This window comes from Carettochelys insculpta, chromosome 1 (genome assembly GCF_033958435.1).
Source record: "Carettochelys insculpta isolate YL-2023 chromosome 1, ASM3395843v1, whole genome shotgun sequence".
NCBI classification, from domain to species: domain Eukaryota; kingdom Metazoa; phylum Chordata; order Testudines; family Carettochelyidae; genus Carettochelys; species Carettochelys insculpta.
Window position 1 is genome coordinate 166,593,321 of NC_134137.1, and position 20,336 is coordinate 166,613,656.

At 43.6% G+C, this 20,336-nt stretch overlaps 1 protein-coding gene and 2 long non-coding RNA genes across 4 annotated transcripts in view; 2 read left to right on the top strand and 1 right to left on the bottom strand.

Annotated features, from left to right (window-relative positions):
- Positions 1–4,204, bottom strand: part of LOC142013442 (uncharacterized) — a 40,461-nt gene extending 36,257 nt beyond the window's left edge. The window contains exons 1-2 of one of the 2 annotated variants that reach the window (XR_012645642.1): positions 4,094–4,204; positions 3,484–3,609 (exon numbers count right to left, since the gene is read on the bottom strand). This is a non-coding gene — a long non-coding RNA (uncharacterized LOC142013442). The remainder of the gene's footprint in view (positions 1–3,483; positions 3,610–4,093) is intronic. The other variant, XR_012645644.1, reaches the window with a different exon arrangement.
- Positions 4,205–4,325: 121 nt separating this feature from the next.
- The window catches only part of TSPAN7 (tetraspanin 7), a 159,836-nt gene continuing 143,825 nt past the window's right edge, over positions 4,326–20,336 (top strand). Inside the window, exon 1 of the mRNA XM_074994798.1 lies at positions 4,326–4,579. Within this exon, the coding sequence (XP_074850899.1) occupies positions 4,403–4,579 (177 nt within the window). The 5' untranslated portion in view covers positions 4,326–4,402. The remainder of the gene's footprint in view (positions 4,580–20,336) is intronic.
- Positions 5,497–13,576, top strand: LOC142013448 (uncharacterized). Its single transcript, XR_012645645.1, has 3 exons — positions 5,497–5,558; positions 12,570–12,784; positions 13,440–13,576. It is a non-coding gene; the product is annotated as an uncharacterized LOC142013448 (long non-coding RNA).

A 20,336-nucleotide genomic window follows, 5' to 3' on the forward strand; every position in this document is an offset into this window, starting at 1 on the left:
TAACATACATTTACCAATCACAGAGAACCAAACTTTCAGCTTTCCCCCTGGTATCCATCCAGCTGCTTTTCCCATCCACCTGGGACTGGTGTAAGCTCCAGGGCTGCTTCAAAATATATTTGTTTCTCAGATGCCAACCAGTGACTTTCCCACTAGATCATGAGAGGAGTTTCTTAGCATTGGCCTTTGGGAGGATGAGACAGAATAAACTGTAGCTTTGTAACTGTGTCATTACCTAAAGACTCTGTGTCTGGAACGTGCAGTGCAGTGTCTCAGCATTGAAGAATTTCCTCCCACTTCCTTCCCCGGGCCAGAGGTAACCTGGTAACCAGCCCAGGGCTGTTTAATTACTGAATATTATTATTAAAAATGTATTTCCAGACAACCAATCTATCTCCCTCTCTCTCTCTCTCTCTATATATATATATATGAAAGTAATTGCACAGGCAAACGCTGTAACTCAGGTCCCAGCGGGGAACAATTACAGCTGTTATTATTTATGCACTTGTATCATAGTAGCACCTATGGGTCCCAACTGAGATCAGGGTCCTGTTGTGCACGGTGTTGTGTACACACTCATGGAGACAGTTCCATGCCCTACAGAGAATACAATCTACACAGACAAGACAAACAGCAGAAGGTTTGCTATCACCATTTTACAGATAGAAAATCGAGGCCCAGAGAGATTAAGTGATTTAGTCCAGGCAGCATTCTCTCCCACCTCTCACTCCTGAGCCACAACCAGCAGCTAGAGTATTCCTCTCTCATGGGCACTGCATTGCGCCACCACAGACAGCCCTGCACTGCCCCCACTGCACTCTCCAGCTGTGGGAGGAAGTAAGTCTAGGGCACAGAGTTTCTTCCTGCTGTATCCCTGGGACCATCCTTCATCTCTGTCTAAAAACACTTCCCATAAATCAGTATGAACCTCCAATACATAATAAATACACTATAAGGCAGTCAAGCTGTTTGACCCATTCCTAAAGTCTACAGCTAAAAGAACCCCAATGCTACATTTGTGGCACACAGTTCAGCACATACAATCATTTGCAAGTGCAATAATCTGAAAAGGGGGGCAAATAGTTTTTTTTAAATAGGACTCTTCATGTCTAATGTAGGGAACACAATGCATTGTTGCCTAAAGATTACAAAAGCACACCGAGTTCTTTCTCTGTCTGTGCAACTGATTCACTGGGTTTCCTTAGGCAAGTCATTTAATCTCCCTGAGTCAAATTCAATGTGACATTGTGTTCCAGCCAATTTCCCAACAGCATATAAAGAAAAATCCAACTAAAAGTCTGGCTGAAACAAACAGAGAAGTAATGTATGGGAGAGGGTAGCACCCAAATTTAATCAATGACCTAAATAATGATTAAAGGTACATACTCTGCCCTCATGGGCTTTATAAACCCACAGCTGTGGATGCATGAAAATTCTCAGAATAATTCCACAAGGCTCATATGTCCCTCTTGACATATTACTCATGCACCAGTTGAAGACATTTTGGGGGTGTTACATTCTTGGTCATATAGTCCCAGGCCGTAAGGGACCATTGTCCCCCAAAATCATTTCCACAGCACAGCTTTTAGATCTTGGCAGTGAGGGAGCCTCCACCTGGATCATTATTAATGAATATAAACAAATCCTCTGGTGAGAATCCATCATTGTTTCCTTTATAATGGTCCCAACAGCATTACTTCTTCACCCAAATTACCAGCTCCCATTTCCTGTCATTCTATTATCCTCAAACCATCCACAAATACCTGAGGTAATCCCCATCAGACCAGCCACATGACCCCAAAGAACAGCCATCAGCCCCAAATGAAAATGACCTCAAACATCCCCCACCCACCAGCCCAGTGCCGTCACCAAAATGCCCTCCTTTCCCACCATCCACCCAGAGAGACTGTCAGGACCTTTGCTGCAGATTTTGGACAGCAGCTGCTGGATCCTGAGTCCCATCTCAAGTCTGCCCACCAGCGGTCCTGTCCCCAGCTCCACTCCTCCTCTCTGTCCTCCCCAGACCCCGCCAGCCAAGCTCTGACCCGAGTGGCCATGTGCCCAGCTCCACTGCTTCCACTCTCTGCCCTCCCCAGACCCCGCCAGCCCAGCTCTGACCCGAGTGGCCCTGTATCCCAGCTTCGTTCCTTCCCCTCTCTGCCTTCCCCAGACCCTGCCAGCCCAGCTCTGTGCCCAGCTCTGCTCCTTCCTTTCCTCTCTGCCCTTACTAAGCCATCTCTACCCACTAGAGACCTTGTGCAACCTGTTCCCCATCTCTCCCTGCCCCACTGTACTCCTTTCTCCAAGCCATCCCTGCCTACTTCTGCCTCTACCCCTCTGCTCTTTTCCAGTCCAAATTGCAGCAATTGTTGCTATAACCAGCCTGGCTCCTCCCTTCCTCTGGCTCTACATTGCTAGCACAGCTGGGCAGCTGCTGTGCCAACATGCCTCTGAGCTGCCCACAGTCCAGCCTGCCCCAGCAGGGTGCAGTGGCATGCACCACCTACCCAGCAGAGCCGTTCAGTAGTCCACGGTGGGTGCTGGGACTCAGAAGTGTACACCTAGGAGCCCGTCAGCCTGCCAGGGCAATTTAAAAGGGCCTGGGTCTCCCAGGCACCGCTACTGTGGATCCCACGCTCTTTTAAATTGCCCAGGTTCCTGGACAATTGTCTTCTTTCTTTCCCCCTCCTCCCGCCATCAGCCAGTCTGGTCACGTACATGTTCCTGTTTCATATTCTGATCCACTTCCCATATTGGCACAGCCCCACTTTTTGTGCCAAGGTAATTAATGAAAATATTAAAAAAGACTGATTCCCCGAGTGGTGGCTGAGGAATCCCACTAAGTCACCTCCCTACGGCCTGACACTTCACCTATCAGCACGAGCCATTGTGGTTCCTTATTCCCCTTTTGATTCTCATACTAATCGCCATCTTCAATTTAACTAATGATTTCCCAGGCAGAACTGTATCAAAAGATTAACTGAAATACAAGTAGATTAGATCTACTGCATTTCCTTTGCCTAGAAAATCAGTTATCTTCTTCAAAGAAAGAGTTTAGGTTGGTCTGGCATGATCTGCAGTAGTCCTGCATCCCTGTTCCCTCTACCTCCTTCAAAATTTGTTCTAAGACCTTGGTTATAACTGAGGCCAAACTCACGGGCTGTGTATGGATGCTGACTTAATGGAAAAAAAGATTAGCAGCTGATTAGCACCCACAAGCAGCCAACCCCCCCTTGCTCTCTTCCTCCCCCATCAGCATCTACCTCTCCTCATTGGCAGCAATGTTCCCGCTAATCTTTTCCATCCCTGTGCAGTTTTTTTCCATCCATGCGCAGAATAATTTTATATGCACTGAGGCATACGGGTCTGTGCACCACCAGCAGAAACAAAAACCTAGTTGTGGGTGCTCTGCTAATCAGCTGGGCAGCATCTGAATTTCTCTCCAGCTGTTGCACAAGCTCCCACCTTACAGGCAATACTTACTGGCAGATCCTCTGGTCCCATCTTGCTCCATCCCAGTGCCTCCTGCCAGTCAATTTTGCAGTGCTGCAGAAGGTGCTGGTGTAACCCACAAACCTGTATATGGTTAATTGTCCCATTTAATGGTACCTAGACCGGGTCACAGGGAAAGAGTAAGTATCCCTTACAGGCTAAACAGAGTGCCTACTTACCTTTAGCTCAAACTGTAGGTTGCCTGCACTAAACTGCAGAGGTCTCACGTTTGAATCCCCCTGTGGGCAGTTACCCTAGGAGGGTAGAGACTGCTGGCAGAAGGTGTGGAATTGGGTGGGGAAAGGCAGTGCTGGGCCAGAGCAGGAGAAGGTGGAAGGGGGTGCGTCTTGGGGAAAAAGGGGCAGAGTGGTGGGGACTGGAGCTGACTGAAAGTTGAGCTCCCTGGGGGAAAGCTGCAAGACAGCACCTGTGGTTTCTGCGATCAGGTTCCCCCCTTCCCTAAATATGCAGCCGTGGAAGTGGAGCTTTCCCACGAAACCTCATCACCTAATAAATAAAATTGTTACCCTTTAAGGCGCTACCGGGCGCCGGCTGCTGCCTGTGAAGCTACAGCCTGACCCGGCTCCCCCTCCGAGCTTACCGCTCCTATAGCTCAGGCCGCCACACAACCCCTGAACGCGCCGCGTCCGAGGAGCGGCTCGAGCGCCAGGCCTTGGCCGGAAACTACCCGCCCCCTTGCACCTGCCCTTTCCTGGTGGCCTTCCACCCCGCTGCCCCCGGCGAACGGGGCCGGACGCCGGCCCAGCAGCAGGGGGCGCGTGTGCGGCTCCCTGCGGCGCGGGCCTGGGCTGGGCTGGGCTGGGCTGGGCTGGGCTGGGCGGGCAGCGCGCCGCGCTCCCGGCGCCTGTGACTCCACAATGCTGGGCTCAGGCGGGAGGCGGCGCCGTGAATGAGCGGCGGGGCAGGCGGCGCGGATAAGCTGCAGGCTGGAGCGAGCCGAGCGCTGAGCCCCCTCCCCTCCCCCAGCAGCCGGGCCCTCAGTAGTATGGCATCGAGGAGGATGGAGACCAAACCCGTGATAACGTGTCTGAAAACCCTGCTAATCATCTACTCCTTCGTCTTCTGGGTGAGTGCGCGGCCCGGCCCCGCCCCGCCCCGGGCACCCTCCCCCCCGCGACGGGCTGGGGGCGCTGCAGACACCCCCTCTCCCCCGCCCCACGGCGCGCCTGGGGCCGGGAGGGGCAGGGGCCGCTGCAGCTGCAGCTCGCGTTGGGCTGCGCAGACGCCCGGGTGCCGGCTGGGCTGCCAGGTGCCCGGCGCCTCCCGCCGCTGCCCGTCCTAGGGTGTCCCCGGGGCTCGTGCCCCAGATATTTTTACCCTGTAAAAAAAGCCCCTCCCTCAAAGGAGCAAATGCAGCGCGTTAGAGAGTTCCCGGGGCCAAGGGGGGTTGCCTGGCTCCGGGCCGGGCTACCTCCCTCCTGCGCCTGGGCAGGCGGCGCTGCTCCGGGCAATGCGCCGTGTTCACGGGGCATCTCGGACCTGAAGTTTGCTCCCTCGGTAGTGCCCCTGCTGCCCGCCCAGACGTAGCCTTGCGCCTTTCCCAGGACAGCCGCGTCCCCCTCCCTTTTCCTTCCTCGCCGGCCAAACTTAAGCTGCGGGAGGAACCCAGCTGCTGCCCCTCTGTTGCTGGTGGCCCAAGGGGCTGCAGAAGGGCAGCCGGGGCCCAAGGACATGAAATTGACCAGCGGGGCCCGTGTCGCAGACTAGCCTGGTGGTTTCGCATGAGATGCGTGGTGCACCGCTACGGGGACCACGGGATGCTGTAACCACAGCCCTGCTGCTTTTCCATCTCTCTTCCCCCTTCTGAAGGATGCACAGCCCATTTGCGGGGGAGGGGGGGTTGTAATACGACATAGCACTGGAAGGAGCTCATAGGGACTCTCTGAGGTTGGGTTTCGTTTGCTATTTTAAAATCCCTAGCACCTTGTGGATTTCCCAAAGAAAGCTATCAGCCCCCCCACCCCCTTTCGACTGATACTCAGTGTGTTTTGGAGGCTGCTCACCTATCTTCCTTCTGCTGCCCACCCCTCAAATCCGCTGTTTTGGTGAGTGCCATGTGCATTTAGTATGATCAACTTTATTGCTGGTGCACTCATCCGCAGGCGATGTTATCTCTCTATATAAAAACGCTTATGCCAGGTAGAGAGCAAATCATATTTGCATTTGTGAGGTTTTGATTAAGCAGTCTCTATCAGGTGAAGCTACTGCACTGCTTCATGGTTTGGTTTGTGCCTTATCTGAAGACAGTCTCATTCTGTTGAAGCAGTGCAGCTATACAGAGGGATAAGGTTTTTCAACAGCCATGTTTTCAATTTTATCACCATTATGACTCTCTTGTGCTGATACTGCATAACTCTTGCAATGCTGATAGTGATGGTGTGAAACTGCAAACCTGTTGGCTGTTGCTGGCCACTGTGTCGCTGTTGTGCAGTATGTAGGCAGGTGGGGGAGAGAAAAGCATTTCCCTATGATTTTTACTCTGGGTTTTCTCTGCCCTGTCCTTCAACTTTGTGTTTCTGGCCTCGCCTATGCTGATTGTAAAAACAAGCATCTTGTGCAAAAACAACCTGGTAATTCAAAAATATTTATTTAAATTAAAAATGTAGTGGGTACTTGGCTTTGGTTAGATTCCTAACAAAAGACAGTGGCATATTTTCTGACTTAATCTGTGTCATAGTATCTGTCATGTATTCATAACCAAATTCAGAATCTAGCAACTAATTCTTTATGACCCAGATGCATTAATGAGATCTAATGGCTGTGTAATTGGGGCCCTGGATTTTCAAACAAACCCAGGGGCTGATATTTTCATAAGAGCCTGATCTTCAACCCTAGCAGATTGCTGACGTGAGCAGCATGTCTTGGCAATGATTTGCAGATTAAAGTCTCTCTTTAATGGTATGCAGTGATGATATGATATAATGGCCCCACTGTGTACTGTTAGAGATCTTAATCTGAACTTCATTGACACAGTATCGTGAAACAAGCTTGTCACTTCATACTAATAAAAGCTTAATTGTGTATTACCATGTTAATACTTCTGTAATATGCAAAGTCTTTTTGAAATACTGTAACTAGATGTCATGTCATTCTGTATAGTATATCCTAAACAGACATTGCCCATTTTCAGTAATAACTAAAACACATAAATAATGCTCTGCTTTTTCCGAAGGGCACATTATTTTTCTTATTAATTTGCATACTTCATTCAAAAGACATCTCAGAATTTAATCTGTTAAACTATTGTTATGGCAGTGTCCATCTTAATACCCATCAACTTTGTTAACATCGTTTGGCAATTTTGATGCCATCCACAACAAAAAGGTGTGATGGTTTTAATGGTCAGGAAGACTGAATCCTTCTCTCACACTTACAGGTAAATCCTTCTGCCCAAGGATTGGGCAAATTTATAGTGAAATTTGTGCTGTCATCGCAAATGAGAAGGGTGTTCTTCCCAGCAATTATCCTACAGTAGTATCTCAGAGTATCTTTCTCTCGTACGATTATGGAATAACTGTACAAATGATGCTGAATACATTGCACCTTTTCAATTTTGCCTTTCTAATGGTAACCGCTGTGTGTGGGTTATCTGTGGGCTCTGGATAAACAGAAGACTTAAATCTGCAGTCCTGTTGAGCCAGCACTTTTCATGAGCACTAATCCCATTTAAAAACAATTCTGTAGGCCTGTGACACAAGCCAGGCAACTGGGTTGGCTTGTAAAGAAAAACAGCGATCCACACAAGTCAGAGTTTAGGAACAAAAAAGACCTGTATTAGACCCCAGAGTGAAAACAAACAAATCAAAACCCAGCCATGATGCCAGTGGTGCAAGATTCCAGAGTGGACTTATTGCAAGGGTGTACCATCAACCATGTGGTTCCCCCCACCCCTGCATATATACTTTTTTTGGTATATTTCATGCTAATAAACTCTATTTTGCACCATTACAGAGTGGCTATACCAGGGAGGCCTTGCCAGTGCCAATTTCTCTCATCTAAATAAGTCCTTAGAATCCTATTTGTGGACCAGTAGTACCTCTGTTTCCAGCAAAGTTTGGATAATTTGTCTCTTCAAAGTGTTAGAAACCCAACAACCTTTACCCAAGAGCATACTTTTGTCTGGTTCTCCTCTTTCCTTGTTTCTTGAGAACAGAAAGAGTAAAGACAGAGAATACTGCAACAATAAACAAAAATCTACTATTCCAACTTAATTGTCACCACAGTTACTTATACATCCACATCTCACACAAGACTGGAAGACCCAGGTTGGAGCAGAACTGAATCTCAGAAGAAAAACAAACACACCCCAGACTGTCTATTAAAACAGGTATCAGAGGGGTAGCCGTGTTAGTCTGGATCTGTAACAGCAATGAAGGGTCCTGTGGCACCTTATAGACTAACAGAAAAGTTTTGAGCATGAGCTGTTGTGAGCACAGACTTATTTCATCAGATGCATTTCTATTAAAACAGGGGTGAGCAAAGTGGAGGGAAGGTCCCCTCAGGAGGGTATGGCATTTTGTAAGGGGGGGCACAGCACAATCAGCTGCTGGGTGTCAGTCTCCTCCATCTCTTTAAAAATGTTGAAATATGTTACTGTTTTGTGTATGTGTATTCACATTTATATACTGATTAATAAAGTTTTACATTCCACCTATTTATTTTCTTACATGTGCCCAAAGTTTTTTTTATCTGAACATAACCAAAATTTCCCTTGGTTTGGATTACATTAAACAGGCGGGGAGGAGTGGGGCCCGACATAAAAAGTTTGCTCACCCCTGCGTTAAAGAGACAGACTACCAATCACAGAATCTTATTTTCCATTTCTCTACTCTTGACTTGGGCTAGGAACTAGGGGAAGGTAAAAATTAAGCCATATCATTAACCTTGTTGAGGTTTGGTTTTCTGCTAGTGTAAGTCAGAGCAGAGCTGGCCTATTGTCAAAACAGCAAGAACATAGGATGGTCTGACCTCATCGGCTCACTCTCAGCTGCATGTTGTGTAAAGCAGTGATGGGCAATCTGTGGGCTGCAGCGGGTCCACCTGTGTCCTGCAGACCCCCATGCTTTCCCCCTCCCCCATGCACCTCTAGCACACTGGGGCACTATAACCCCACACTTCCTACTCCTACCCCTCCTCTTCTGTGCTTTCTGAAGAGCTGCGAATCACCTGATTTGCATCTTGTCCAGCTCCTTCCCCTCCCTTCCAGAGCTGGAATGCCACAAGTCGGCCGTCAATCCATGGGTCCGAAAACATAATGTGTGAAAACCAGTTACTTTTCCAACAGGTTACAAATGAAAGGCTTGAAAACATTTATTTTAATAAATGCTCCTCATACAACTGTGATTCAGGATGCCTAACTCATAAGGAGTTAAAGGCCTGCATCACTCAAATGCAGACAGTCCATCTGGCATCTGGCCTCTTTTTTTGTGATCTGCTGTCTGTTCTATTTTAGCTCTGATGATGGGGGTGGAGGGTGGTGGCAGATGCTGTGAAAAACCTTGAGGAAGGGAGCAACGGAGAGAAGGGTGAATACGTATGGGGAACCCTACCGATGAATGGCAGGAATGCTGCACGGTGGAGGTTAGGGTAAAGGGCAGAAATCAGTTGGCTAAAACCAGAACTTTTTTTTATAACTGTGTGAATTACAACATTCAGAAAAGTTCTTTTCACAGAATTTTCTCTTTTAAAGATATCAGCTATCCTGCGCTCCCAGTGTAAGAACTTATTTCTTAAATTTAATTCTAGAGCAAGCTTTATTGGTGAGATAGATGCCTGAAAAATCAAGGCTTCTAATAGAAACACTGAGTGAGACTGCTGTCTTAACAATAGCAGAGCTGCAGGGTGTTAATGAAGAGCGTTACTTGACTCTGATTTCATATTGTATCTGGCCCACTCATTTCCAAATTAGTTTTATTTAATAACATGGACTGTTTTGATAGCTTCTCCTCTCTACCTCCTTTTTATAAATATGTGAGCATGGCAGAACAGTTCCAGAGCAGAGGTTAAAAAGTTTGTGTGCTCAGCCATATTCTTATTCATAATGCAGTTTGAATGCCTAAGGTTACTGGTTTTAGTCCATAAGGGAAGTTGTAATAAAAATTCAACCACATCTTTTCTAATCAGGATTCTACAGACTCAGTAAAGTAACTGTTTTAGAAGAAGCTGTAAAGAGCTATACTGTAGTATTATTCATCTTTATTTTCCTCTCAGGCTTATGTACAAGTAGATTGCAAAGAAATTAGAATTCAGAATGAATTTTCTATAGAGGAGAAAATTCTCTAGGTTTACAGTTAATTTCTCTAAATTGTTGTTCTGTGTTTACAGATATGTTCCTAAAGATGATTACCTTTCAAAACCTTTGAAGTGTATTTGGGCATCACGTAAATAAAACAATTACCAGTCAAGGTCTTTCTACGTCTATGTCTTTTTGGGAGGGAGTCTTAACAAACTGGGGGTTGGTACTGTTCAGATTACTTTATTGTGAAAGCAGGCTTTTTTTTTTGTGTGTGCTCAAGGCTTATTATGTTTTAAAGGTGCAAAATGAGGGACCCTTGAGTAACAGTTGAAAGAAGCACACACGTTTGATGTCCTTTTGAAAAGAACACCTTTCAAAAGTGTAAATTCTTGTCTCTTGGGTTCTGTGGGGGGGGGGGGACCCGAAGTAGGCCCGGTTTCGGGGGAAAAAAGAATCTTTGCAAATCAGATATTTATAACAATATGTTTTAAAAATATGGACTATTGAATGGAAGAGCAAACAGCTTCAATGGTTGGAATATTTCAAATACCTTTATATTCACCATTCATAGAATTAAAACAGGTTTTGATAATTTCTGAAACTGAGACAGATACTGCACTCTTAGTGGAGTGATTTTTTTTTTTTTTTTTTTTTAAGTTTTTTGGTTTCTTTAAAAATCAACCCGCTCCTTGCACCTAGCCTTAATGGATCCCATTGCAACAGTCTGTACATTGCCCTATTATTTTAGGGCAGATGTTTTCAAAATGAACGTGATGCTGTCTGGCTTCTCTTTACTCCCAGTTGCTAAATTGCATTAGAGAACAGCTAAATATACATTGCTCTCTCCGTTTTAGTTTTCCATGTAGGCAAACACTCTAGTTGTCACAGGAAAGTTACTTGATCTTGAATGGGAAGGATAGGTGCTTACCAAATAGTCCTCTGTATTAAAATGTGGGCCATGCCATGAAAAAAAGGGTTTGAGCCTCTTTGGTATAAGATGAAGAAAGAGACAGGCTTCTATAAGATGGAGCAGGAGCACATCCTCTAAGCTTCTTAGTAAATTAGGTCAGCGGATGAAGAAAGGGAGTGGCTGTGTGGCTCCCTCTGGTATGGAAATTAGCAGAAGCAATGAGCAGGGGTGCAGCCAAAGTTTCATCTTTGTTCTGCCTTCAGCTGCTGAGGATTTCTCTATCTAGAGTGAACTAAAATTACAGGGACAGCTTTTAAGCAGTGAAAAACCAGGATGGATAAAAATCCTTTGAAAACGGATTTTATTTAAATACAATTTTATTTTTTACAAAATGAGCCTATCTGAAGTTATGACCAGGGCAGCAAAAACATACCAAGATTAAAAAAAGTCGGACCACTGAACTTGGTGGTAATCTTTCACTAAGCACCTGGAACCAGCGTGGTTTGAAGTGCTAAATCAGATTTTGACAGCAGTAGCCTCTTCTGTAGGTGCAAAGAGTGTTTCTATCATTTTATTTTGTATAGCCAGGTCACGTCAGTGACTAGTTCGTTCAAAGTAAAAAGCTGTTTAGGAATTAAAAAGCAGGAACGCTTGTTTTTTATCTTCCAATCTGTGAGTTAAGAAATAGATGTAAGGGGTGAGATCTACTAGTTCTAAAATCTCGAAGGACGTGATACTAAAACAATCACTTAAATAAGCTACGTACAGATAAGAGTTCCTTTGTTTAATCTGATTTTAAATGCAACGTATGTTTTGATAAACCTTTAGTATGTGTCTTGTGCATTTAAAATAGTTTCATACACTTATTTTTTAAAAAGTGTTTTGGTGAATATTAAATTTTGGTTTCTATCCAAATACAGCCTGAGATAAATCACAAGTAACAACTTAGTAAATAATTCATCACTCTTTTCTATCATAAATTAAAAGAATGAAGAATCTGATAAAGTTAAGCTACAAAAATTGCTTAAATAAATGTGGATAGTTACGTTACATCTTCCTGGTTAGCAAAAAGAAGTATCAAATTTGGTTAGGTGTCTGTATGTAGTTGCAAATCAACATTTTAATGATTATCAACTAGTGAGGCTCAACCTTTATTTAGGAAAATAGTTTAAATGTCCAAATGCAAAACAGGATTAACACTGATTTAAGTCAAGATTTCTAGGTTGTTGATTTAAATTGAGATTAAAATTAGTGATTCAGTTCACCTTGGTGCAAAGTATTTGATCATACAGGCAATTCAAAGCCTTGTACTCTGTTACAAATGTATAATCTGTCTCTTAAAAATTCAATCCTGTTAATGTCAGAGCAGTACCAAACTTCTCTCTGAGGTACTAAAATTGTAAGTGCATGATATTTTCTCCAAAAGAACTCTTAAGACAAACAGTGAGTGTGGATTTTATAACAAAGTTACTGACCCGTCGCCAAGTACAGTAGTGCAAGCTGAGTATTATAGTGTATTAAGTTTGTAATTGCAATAGTGTATGCCTTTAAATTATTAGTGCCATTAACCATAAGCATATATGAAAGATTAAATATAATGGTGTTTTCTTGTGAGTACAGTCTAGACATCATTCTACAGATTAAACACATATATTAAAAAGTTTAGGTGGTGTTTAAAAACATAACCCCAGAGCTCGCTTTTTACATTTTCTCCTAACTGGTATTTATCCAACTTTGCTTGATGCTGCTGTTATTAAGTATATGGTCTCAAAAGCTTAATTATAGTCCTAGCAAAATGGAGGTATCCCATCACAAAATCTTTGTTAATAGAAAAGATAAAGGTGTTAGTTAAGATAGCTATGTTGTGTAAAAAATAATCTAATTATTCAAACAAATATATGCTTGATTCAGGCATTCTCAAACTTCATTGCAACGCGACCTCCTTCTGACAACAACAATTACTCATGAACCCAGGATGGGGGAGTGACATGACCGAGCCTCAGCATCCCAGACTGGGGGAGGGGTAAAGCCAGAATGCTGCTGTTCCAGGCAGAGGGTCTGTGATCTGAGCCCCTCTGCCACAGACTGAAGTCTGCAGGACTTGACTTTAGACCCATGTTGTGGAGGTAAGGCTTCAGCCCCAAACCCCGGTAAATCTAAATCAGCCCTTGTAGCCCCATTAAAATGGGGTCCTGAGACTCCTGATCAGTGTTTCCTGTTTTTCCATCCCTGCGTGGAATAAAGTTTATGTGCCCTGAGGCAAGTGTGGAGGTGCATCACTTTTAGAAACGCATTCTGCCAGCTGTGGGCACTCTGCTAATCAGCTGGGTGGCGTTTGAATCTCCTGGGTGGCCACCCAACCGCTAAGCTTACAGGGAACACTGTTCTTCACCCAATTTGGGAACTGCTGCCTCAGTTAATTGCTAAGGAACTATCCAACTAAAACATGGAGAATGACTGACAAACGTACTGAAGGGGTTCAGACATAAGCTAGCTGCTTGATCTTCCTTTATGCCCTGTTGGTCCTCTGGTCCTCTTCCTTGGCAGTGGCAGTTGTCCATTCAAAGTCTGAAAGTGAAGATATAAGATTAGTGAAATATGAATGCAATAACAGAATTCAGTCTTACTTGAAATTTTCCATGGATTGCTGATTGGTTAATAGTCTCAGTCTCTTTTTTTAATACAACTATGGTTACTAACTGATTGGGTATATATGGCACCTGTTGCCTAAGGGATGAAATGGAAACCCATCTACTTGCTCCCTTCTCTCTTATTTTTTAGATGGTAATTTCCCCTTTCTGAAGTTGGACACTCCTATTTGGACCTGTTTTGAGACTAATGCCCTGCAAAATCCTGGGCCTGAAATTTGTATTTGAGGCATTTGGTTGTCAAGCAGTCGGGATAGTTGAGAAGGAGTCTGCTGGTTTGCCGAAGGATTGGACACAGTTGCTTTCTGGAGCACAGTTTTACATTTAGCTGGTGCTTTTACCGTTTAACGTTCATTCCTGTCAGAGCAATAACAAGAGCTCTCTTTATACTGTAAATAATACAAACACAAGTCTAGGAAAACTATGGTTAGTCTGTTCTCTTCCAAGAAGGAAACAATGCGCTCCTCAAGTGCAGATTTCTCTTGACCGTTCGGAAGCCAGGAGCGTTGTTTGGAAGCAAATATGATGCAAATCATGGTGAATTTAAAAACAGTCTGTCAGCCTGAATACTGAATACTCTTTTTAAAATAAGGCTTAAAGGTTGTCAGTAAAACTTAAATGGACCAATGTGAACAATTTCTGGGTCAGGCACCATTCCTGCTCCAAAGAGCCATTTTTTAAATCTCTTTGCGGGGTGTTTGTGTGTGGGCGAGGAATGAATAAGGGAGAAACAGCTTTATTCAGATCTCCATACTCCAAGGTCCTGAGCCCTTCAGTGTTACAAGGGGAATGGGTTTGGTAATTGCACGAGTACAGTGTGGCATTGACCAACAGCAGCAATGGATGGAGGGAGGACTAACCTTAAAATAAAGCATATGTTGTCTTTTACTTAGTGTGTGTTGTTCAGCACCTAAAATGAAACTGGTTCCCGCTTTTAAGTAAATGAAGATTTGCTGGTTGCCTGTAAAGTGTTTCCCAGTTGACTGGCTATTCTTAAACATTATTTTTCTTAAGGCTAGTATGTAAATCTGTTGAAATTCTATGCATTTTAAATATTTTTCTGAGGAAGATAGTTAAATTTTGTGCCTTGTCTCTTTATCCTCTAAAATGTTACAGTATGTCATTAATAAATAATATGGAGGGAAGGGTGGACAAAAACCATTAGCTTTTGATCCCCTAGGCTAACTGCAGAAACTTATACAAATGTATTCAGTGATGCAATTCCATTTCACTTGCATAAAGCTATTGGTTTTATTCCATAGTTTCTTGTGTGGCGTTGAAGATAGTTTCAAACAATTTTCAACATTGTGTGCCAAGAAATATTTTGTCTGTGTAATTATAAATTCTTGCAATGCCTCTGTGGCCCTAACCCTTCACTTATGTACATGAGTAGTCCTGGTGAACTCTGAGAGACTGCTTTCCTCTAAATGCTTGCAGGACCACAGGCTGTGTGACTGGTTTACCTAATGCTAGTAGTCTTCTGCTGTAAGGATGGATGGATGCCTGTCTGAAGCCATCATTGGTTCTGTGTCTTTATTTTGAAAAAATGCCTATGACTTGTAGAATCTCTGGATTTTTGCATTCATTTGAATGAGTAAGTAGACTGGTTAGATAGATACCGTTGTGCCAGCTGGGTCTTCATTTGTGTAGGGGTGCTGTTTGATGTCATTGGAGTTCTTTGTGAGTGCAGAGGTTTGCCCATGCAGAGCTCACAGTGGGATAGTGCTCTAAGACCGCCAATCTTCATCCTTTGAAGTCAATGGCAAGACTTCAGTGGGTGTCAGGCCAGAATGGGTGTTCTCTTAAGATTCCAGCAATCTGTAGGATCACACAGGAGGTGCTAAGTGATTGGGGATCAATAACAACATGGCAGGAATTTGTTTTTAATTGCAAGATGCTCATTATTACAGCATGTGAGCACCTGAAGAAATTAAGTACTGTAGGTGATTTACATCGTTCTCTCTTCCTTTTTAACCTTGCATTTTAGGGTGATGATGGGTTGCTGGTTATTTCTTGCACCAGTCAGTGGGTGCTTTCATGACACTTTTGGGGCTGTGGAAAGAAATTCATCTTTGTGGGAAAGGTATTTAGAGGCAAACTGGGCAGTACAGTGAGTTTTGGTTCTTGACTGAGTTGAAAAAAATCACTGTCTAACCAAAAAGAACCTTTTTTTTTTTTAAGAGTTTCTATAAATAAGAATGTGGAGCATGCCCACTGCTGTAGAGCAAGCCTCTGAGTAGTGAGGTGATGGGCATAATTAGCAAATGGTTGTGAATCTTTGGAAGCTGTCTGAAGAAGCCCTTACCTTATTCATGGAGAGAATGGGTTGCATGTATGCATTTGTACTGGACCTGAAGAAGGAGAGTGGAATACTATCAATAAAGTACATGAAAGAGGGTAACTACATCTGACTAAAGGGGAAAGTGGTTGGTTCTGTGTTGCCTTCACAGTCACACAGTTCTTAAACACTTCTGTATGTTTAAAGGGAGTGGAACGGTTATGTAAGCCCATATCTTGGGATCATATGCCAAAAAGAAAAAAAAAGTCAGGCACCTATTCCAAAGTAGGGTTTCTGGGCACTACCACAATACAAACATTATGTGTAGAAAATCATATGGAAACTCCTCCAGGAAAGTACAAGTACAATTTCTTACTGACAGAGAAGGGTTGCCATTATATCCCTTTAGCACACTAGAAATCATTCTTTATAGCAAGTACCTGTCAGTACTCACTAGAGTTAAGGGTTCAGAAGTTTCCACTTAATGCTTCAATTTTGTGCATTGATATTTTTCAAAAGCATTCAGGTTTGGAGCAGAGCTTTCCATGCTTGCTATCTGGGTAAAAATAACCTTGAGATTAAAAAAAGCCCTTTCTGGGCTATAGGAGAGTGAAAGAGTATTTTTTTCCTGTGTATGTACATAAATAAGAGAAGGCAGGAGGAAATTTTTTAAATGTTTGGATGTATGGTTATATCAAAAACTAATTAGTCGGAAACTTGGCATGGAAGTAGTCCTCTCTGGGGACTAGAACCTTGGTTTTGTTCGTTAGAATATAGTACAAAATGAAATTGATAGACATTTGAAAATTTCTGGTGTATGCTATATATCATCTGTGACTCTTTTTAAAGCAAATATATTTAAGCTCCTGCTCATTTTGCAGTATTCTGGTGCACATTTTTCCTCTCTGTTCTGCATGATGTCTCCAGTCCTTAGCTAATGCATATTATACATCCATACACTTTAGTTTAGATAACAGCTTCCAAATCCTAGCATAGGAAAGGCTTGGGGTTGCAGTGTCAGAGAGGAAAAGTTTATAAAGGATACTATAACTACCTTATTGGAACACACACAGCCCAATCTGAAAAACTACATTAACCTCAAGGTTAAGGACAAATTTCAGATACAGAGAAAAGAATTTCTTGAATTTTGTAATTTCCAAGGGATATTCCATACTTTGTGCATTCCCTAAAAATCTATCAAGTCTGAACATTTTCTAAACCAAACTAAAAACCGAACAAAAACAAGACATCAAATATTATTAGTGCAACAATGAAATACACAGTCACTTTGAAAAAGAACAGAAAACTTCTTCAGCTGTTTGACTGGAAACAAAGTGAAATACAGGTTGAATTTCTGTAATCTAGCACTCTCGTGTCTGGCAACATCCGTAATCTGGTTTGATTATTAGTTAATGGGATGACCACTTATCGTGGGTATGGCCAAGTTTCCTGTAGTCCCATCAAGTTTGTTTACAGCCACGTGTACTGGCCGTCAGTGTTCTGTGCTCTTATTTAGCTGTAATTTACACCTAAATGTCTTCTAAGAACCCAGTAAGCAGTGGAAGTGTTGGTAAGGCTGCTAGACAATATTGACCTCCTGTAGTCTGGCAAATTCTCTCATCTGGCACTGGTGAGGTCCTGAGGGTGCTGGATCAGAGAGTTTCGACTTGTACTTAACCTTTTGTATATGGCTCACTTAAGTGACATCTAACATTCAGTGCTTAATTAGGCCCATTTAAAGGCTAACATTATTAAGTGCAAGTAACTTTTTGTTTCCCTCCTAAAAAAATAAGGAATTTAAATGCTAATGAAGAACCTCCAAAATTATATGTTGAAAGTGACACAGTCCTACACCCAGTGGAAGCCGTTTAGTCAAGGCAAGGAAGCTTCAGTTAGAATCATGTTCATTGTCGTTTTAAAATCAAAATAAAAGATGTCCAGTTTATGTATGTCAATAGGCAATCACAACAAATATTTTGTATGGTGAAAAGAGAGGAGCTAAAGGTAAAAGGGAAACTCTCTGATGTATGGGATCAGTATATTCTTTATTTGAATCAAATTGGAACAGTGCAAAGTTGGCTATTTGGACTCACGTTGAATGAGGGAAAAATGTGGGGAAAATTGATTAGACTACACTTTGTTATATTATGTTTGCCTGACAACCAAAGGAGAGAGTGTTACGGGAAGAACAGAACGAAAGATTTCAGATATTCAGCAGTTTCAGATGTGGAAGGATTGGTCTACCTATTAGCAGTCTCAGATGGTTTATCCTTCTTCAGATGTAATTTCATATTGTACCCTTTTTGTTCATCAATATTTTATAGACATGTAAAATGGAGCAAATGTGCTTTCAGAAGGCAAATTTTATTGCTGCAGAGGCTCAAGTTTAGGTGCGCTAATGCTGAAAAGGTGACATAACAGTAAGAATGGCTAGTCGACAGTGGCTAATTTTCCCTGCTGACATGGCCAGTATTTTCGTATTGTTAATGCTTGCAAGTACACATAACAGTAAAGTTTTAATGCTGTGTTTTAAAATTCTTCCAAACTACAGCTATTCTTGGTAGATACATACAATGAAATACCTCTACATGTAAAGGGTGTTATACTTCATAAAAAAGAAAAAAAAATAACTGGCTTGGAAGCTTAGCATGAAAGTTACAAGACCTTGTTTAAATTAACCAGTTAAGTAACTAGTAGCTACATTTTTAGATTAAAAAACAACCCTGATGTTTGCTTGAGATGGGATAGTCACCAGGGTGTACAGATGTTTCAGTGGTCTGAATGAGCTTTTGCCTGGCATCTGTTGGTGAACAGGAGGAAAAGACTTAATGAGCAGCAGATCTTATATGAATGGTTGGGGTTAAATTCTTACCTTTTGGTGCAGCAGTAAAGAGAGATTGTTATCTTTGCTGTCCTTTAGTCATATCCTAGAGCTTTACTTGATATACTCCAGTTGAGGGGTTACTATAATTTCCCACAACTTGCTGTTTGTGGGCCATAATGTCTACAAGCCATTGAAGGTCGTGAGGCAAGGTGGGAAGGAGGCCTGGCCCTGTGCCCTGGAGAGGGCAGGGCCAAGAGCAGACAGGGTGGGGCCCAAGGCAGTCCACCCTCAGCACCACTGGCACTGTGCCACTGGCCACCCAGCTGCCTCGCACTTGGAGCAGCACTGCTGTGGTGTTTCAAAGGGAGCTGGAGCTCTGGGTCCCTTTGAAAAACCGGGTCTGGGGGCAGCTGCTGTTTTTTGCCCCCCCTCAGTGGGCATATGTGGGGGAAGAAGAGAGTGGAGTGAAGGACACTGGTGAGGAGGACTCTGCTTAAGAATCTTAATGCTATTAGATCCTCCCCCTTTTGTGTTTAAAGATGCCTCTATATAGACTCAACTGATGCCTTCCCTCCACGTAGTGCCCACTGCATCGGTAGCCACTGAGAAGAGTTGCTGAAGGTGAGAGGTAGTCCCAGGAAATATGCAAGTGACACCGCCTCTATATGGGCAAGCTTTGTTAACGGTACAGGAAGGATGTGGAGGATAAAAAAAATCCTTCCAAAGTTAGAAAATAACATGTCCAATGTCCTTGTAGCTGAACCACAATGCACAGCCTGGCTGTTTTACGGTGGAGATTTCATGAAGTGCAGGTTGCACCACTGAAAACTGGGATTCTTTGGTCCCGCAACATTTCTGGTCCAGCAAGACCACAGATGTTGCTAGACCAGAGATCCCCTGGCCATGGGACTGCAGAGGGGCTAGAGCCCTGAGTCAGGGTCTGGGGGCTGCAACCAAACCTAGAGTCTTCCATGGCAGCAGAGCTGGTAGGTGCTGGAGCCCCCAGTGGAGACATGGGGGCTACAGTCAAGGACGGAGCCCTCAGCGGGGGCCGTGGCCAGGTTGGGACCCTTCAGTGGGTGTGCAGAGGCCATGGCCAGGCCAGGCCAGAGCTTTCAGCGGGAGCTGGTGCTCTCAGCAGCAGAGCCATGGCAGGGGCCAGAGCTTGCAGTGAGCGAGTGGCAGTGGGCCTGGAGTTGGTGCTGGTGATGGGTCTGCAGCAGCCAATGCTGAAGCCAGTGGTAGGGGGGACTGAGTGGGGGAAGAGGTGGGTTGGCAGCACGGGGCTTCCGCTGGTTCAGCAAATCCCCTTGTTTGGGACCATCAGGTCCTGGGAGATCAAACTGGTCTATTAGATTATACATTTAAAAAATGGAAAATACAACGTCAAGTACAATGCAGACTGACATTGCTTAACTGCCGCACTTCATTGCTTCTGATGTCTTTTGATATCAATTTGTAATGATAAATAATTATTCTCTATGTTGAGATGCCTAAGTCATACCCGTAACAGCAACAACCTGCATTTTCATTTAGTCGACTTAGAGAATGTCTTTAGAAAATGAAGAAGAGGATCTTTCTCTTAAAATATGGAAAGGGTGGGTGTTTTGTTGGATTAGAAGAATTTAATATTGGTTAAAGCAGTGATGCTGAAGGGTCAGCTTCTTTTTAACATCTACAAACTGGGTTCATGTGATGTTGGTGGGTGTGCTTTCTAATGCAGGTGAACGTCCTGCACAGTAATTGGCCCGTGTCAACCACTCAGGTTTGCACTAAATGTTTCCGAGTGTGCTTTAATTAAGTGCTTTTTTAGACAGCACTACATTATTGTTCACTAGGGAACATTTAGTGCACAGCGGAAGGGCATGGACCAATTACTCTTCTGTGTGTTAGTGAGTTATAGAAAACATGCCCCCTTAATGCGTGAC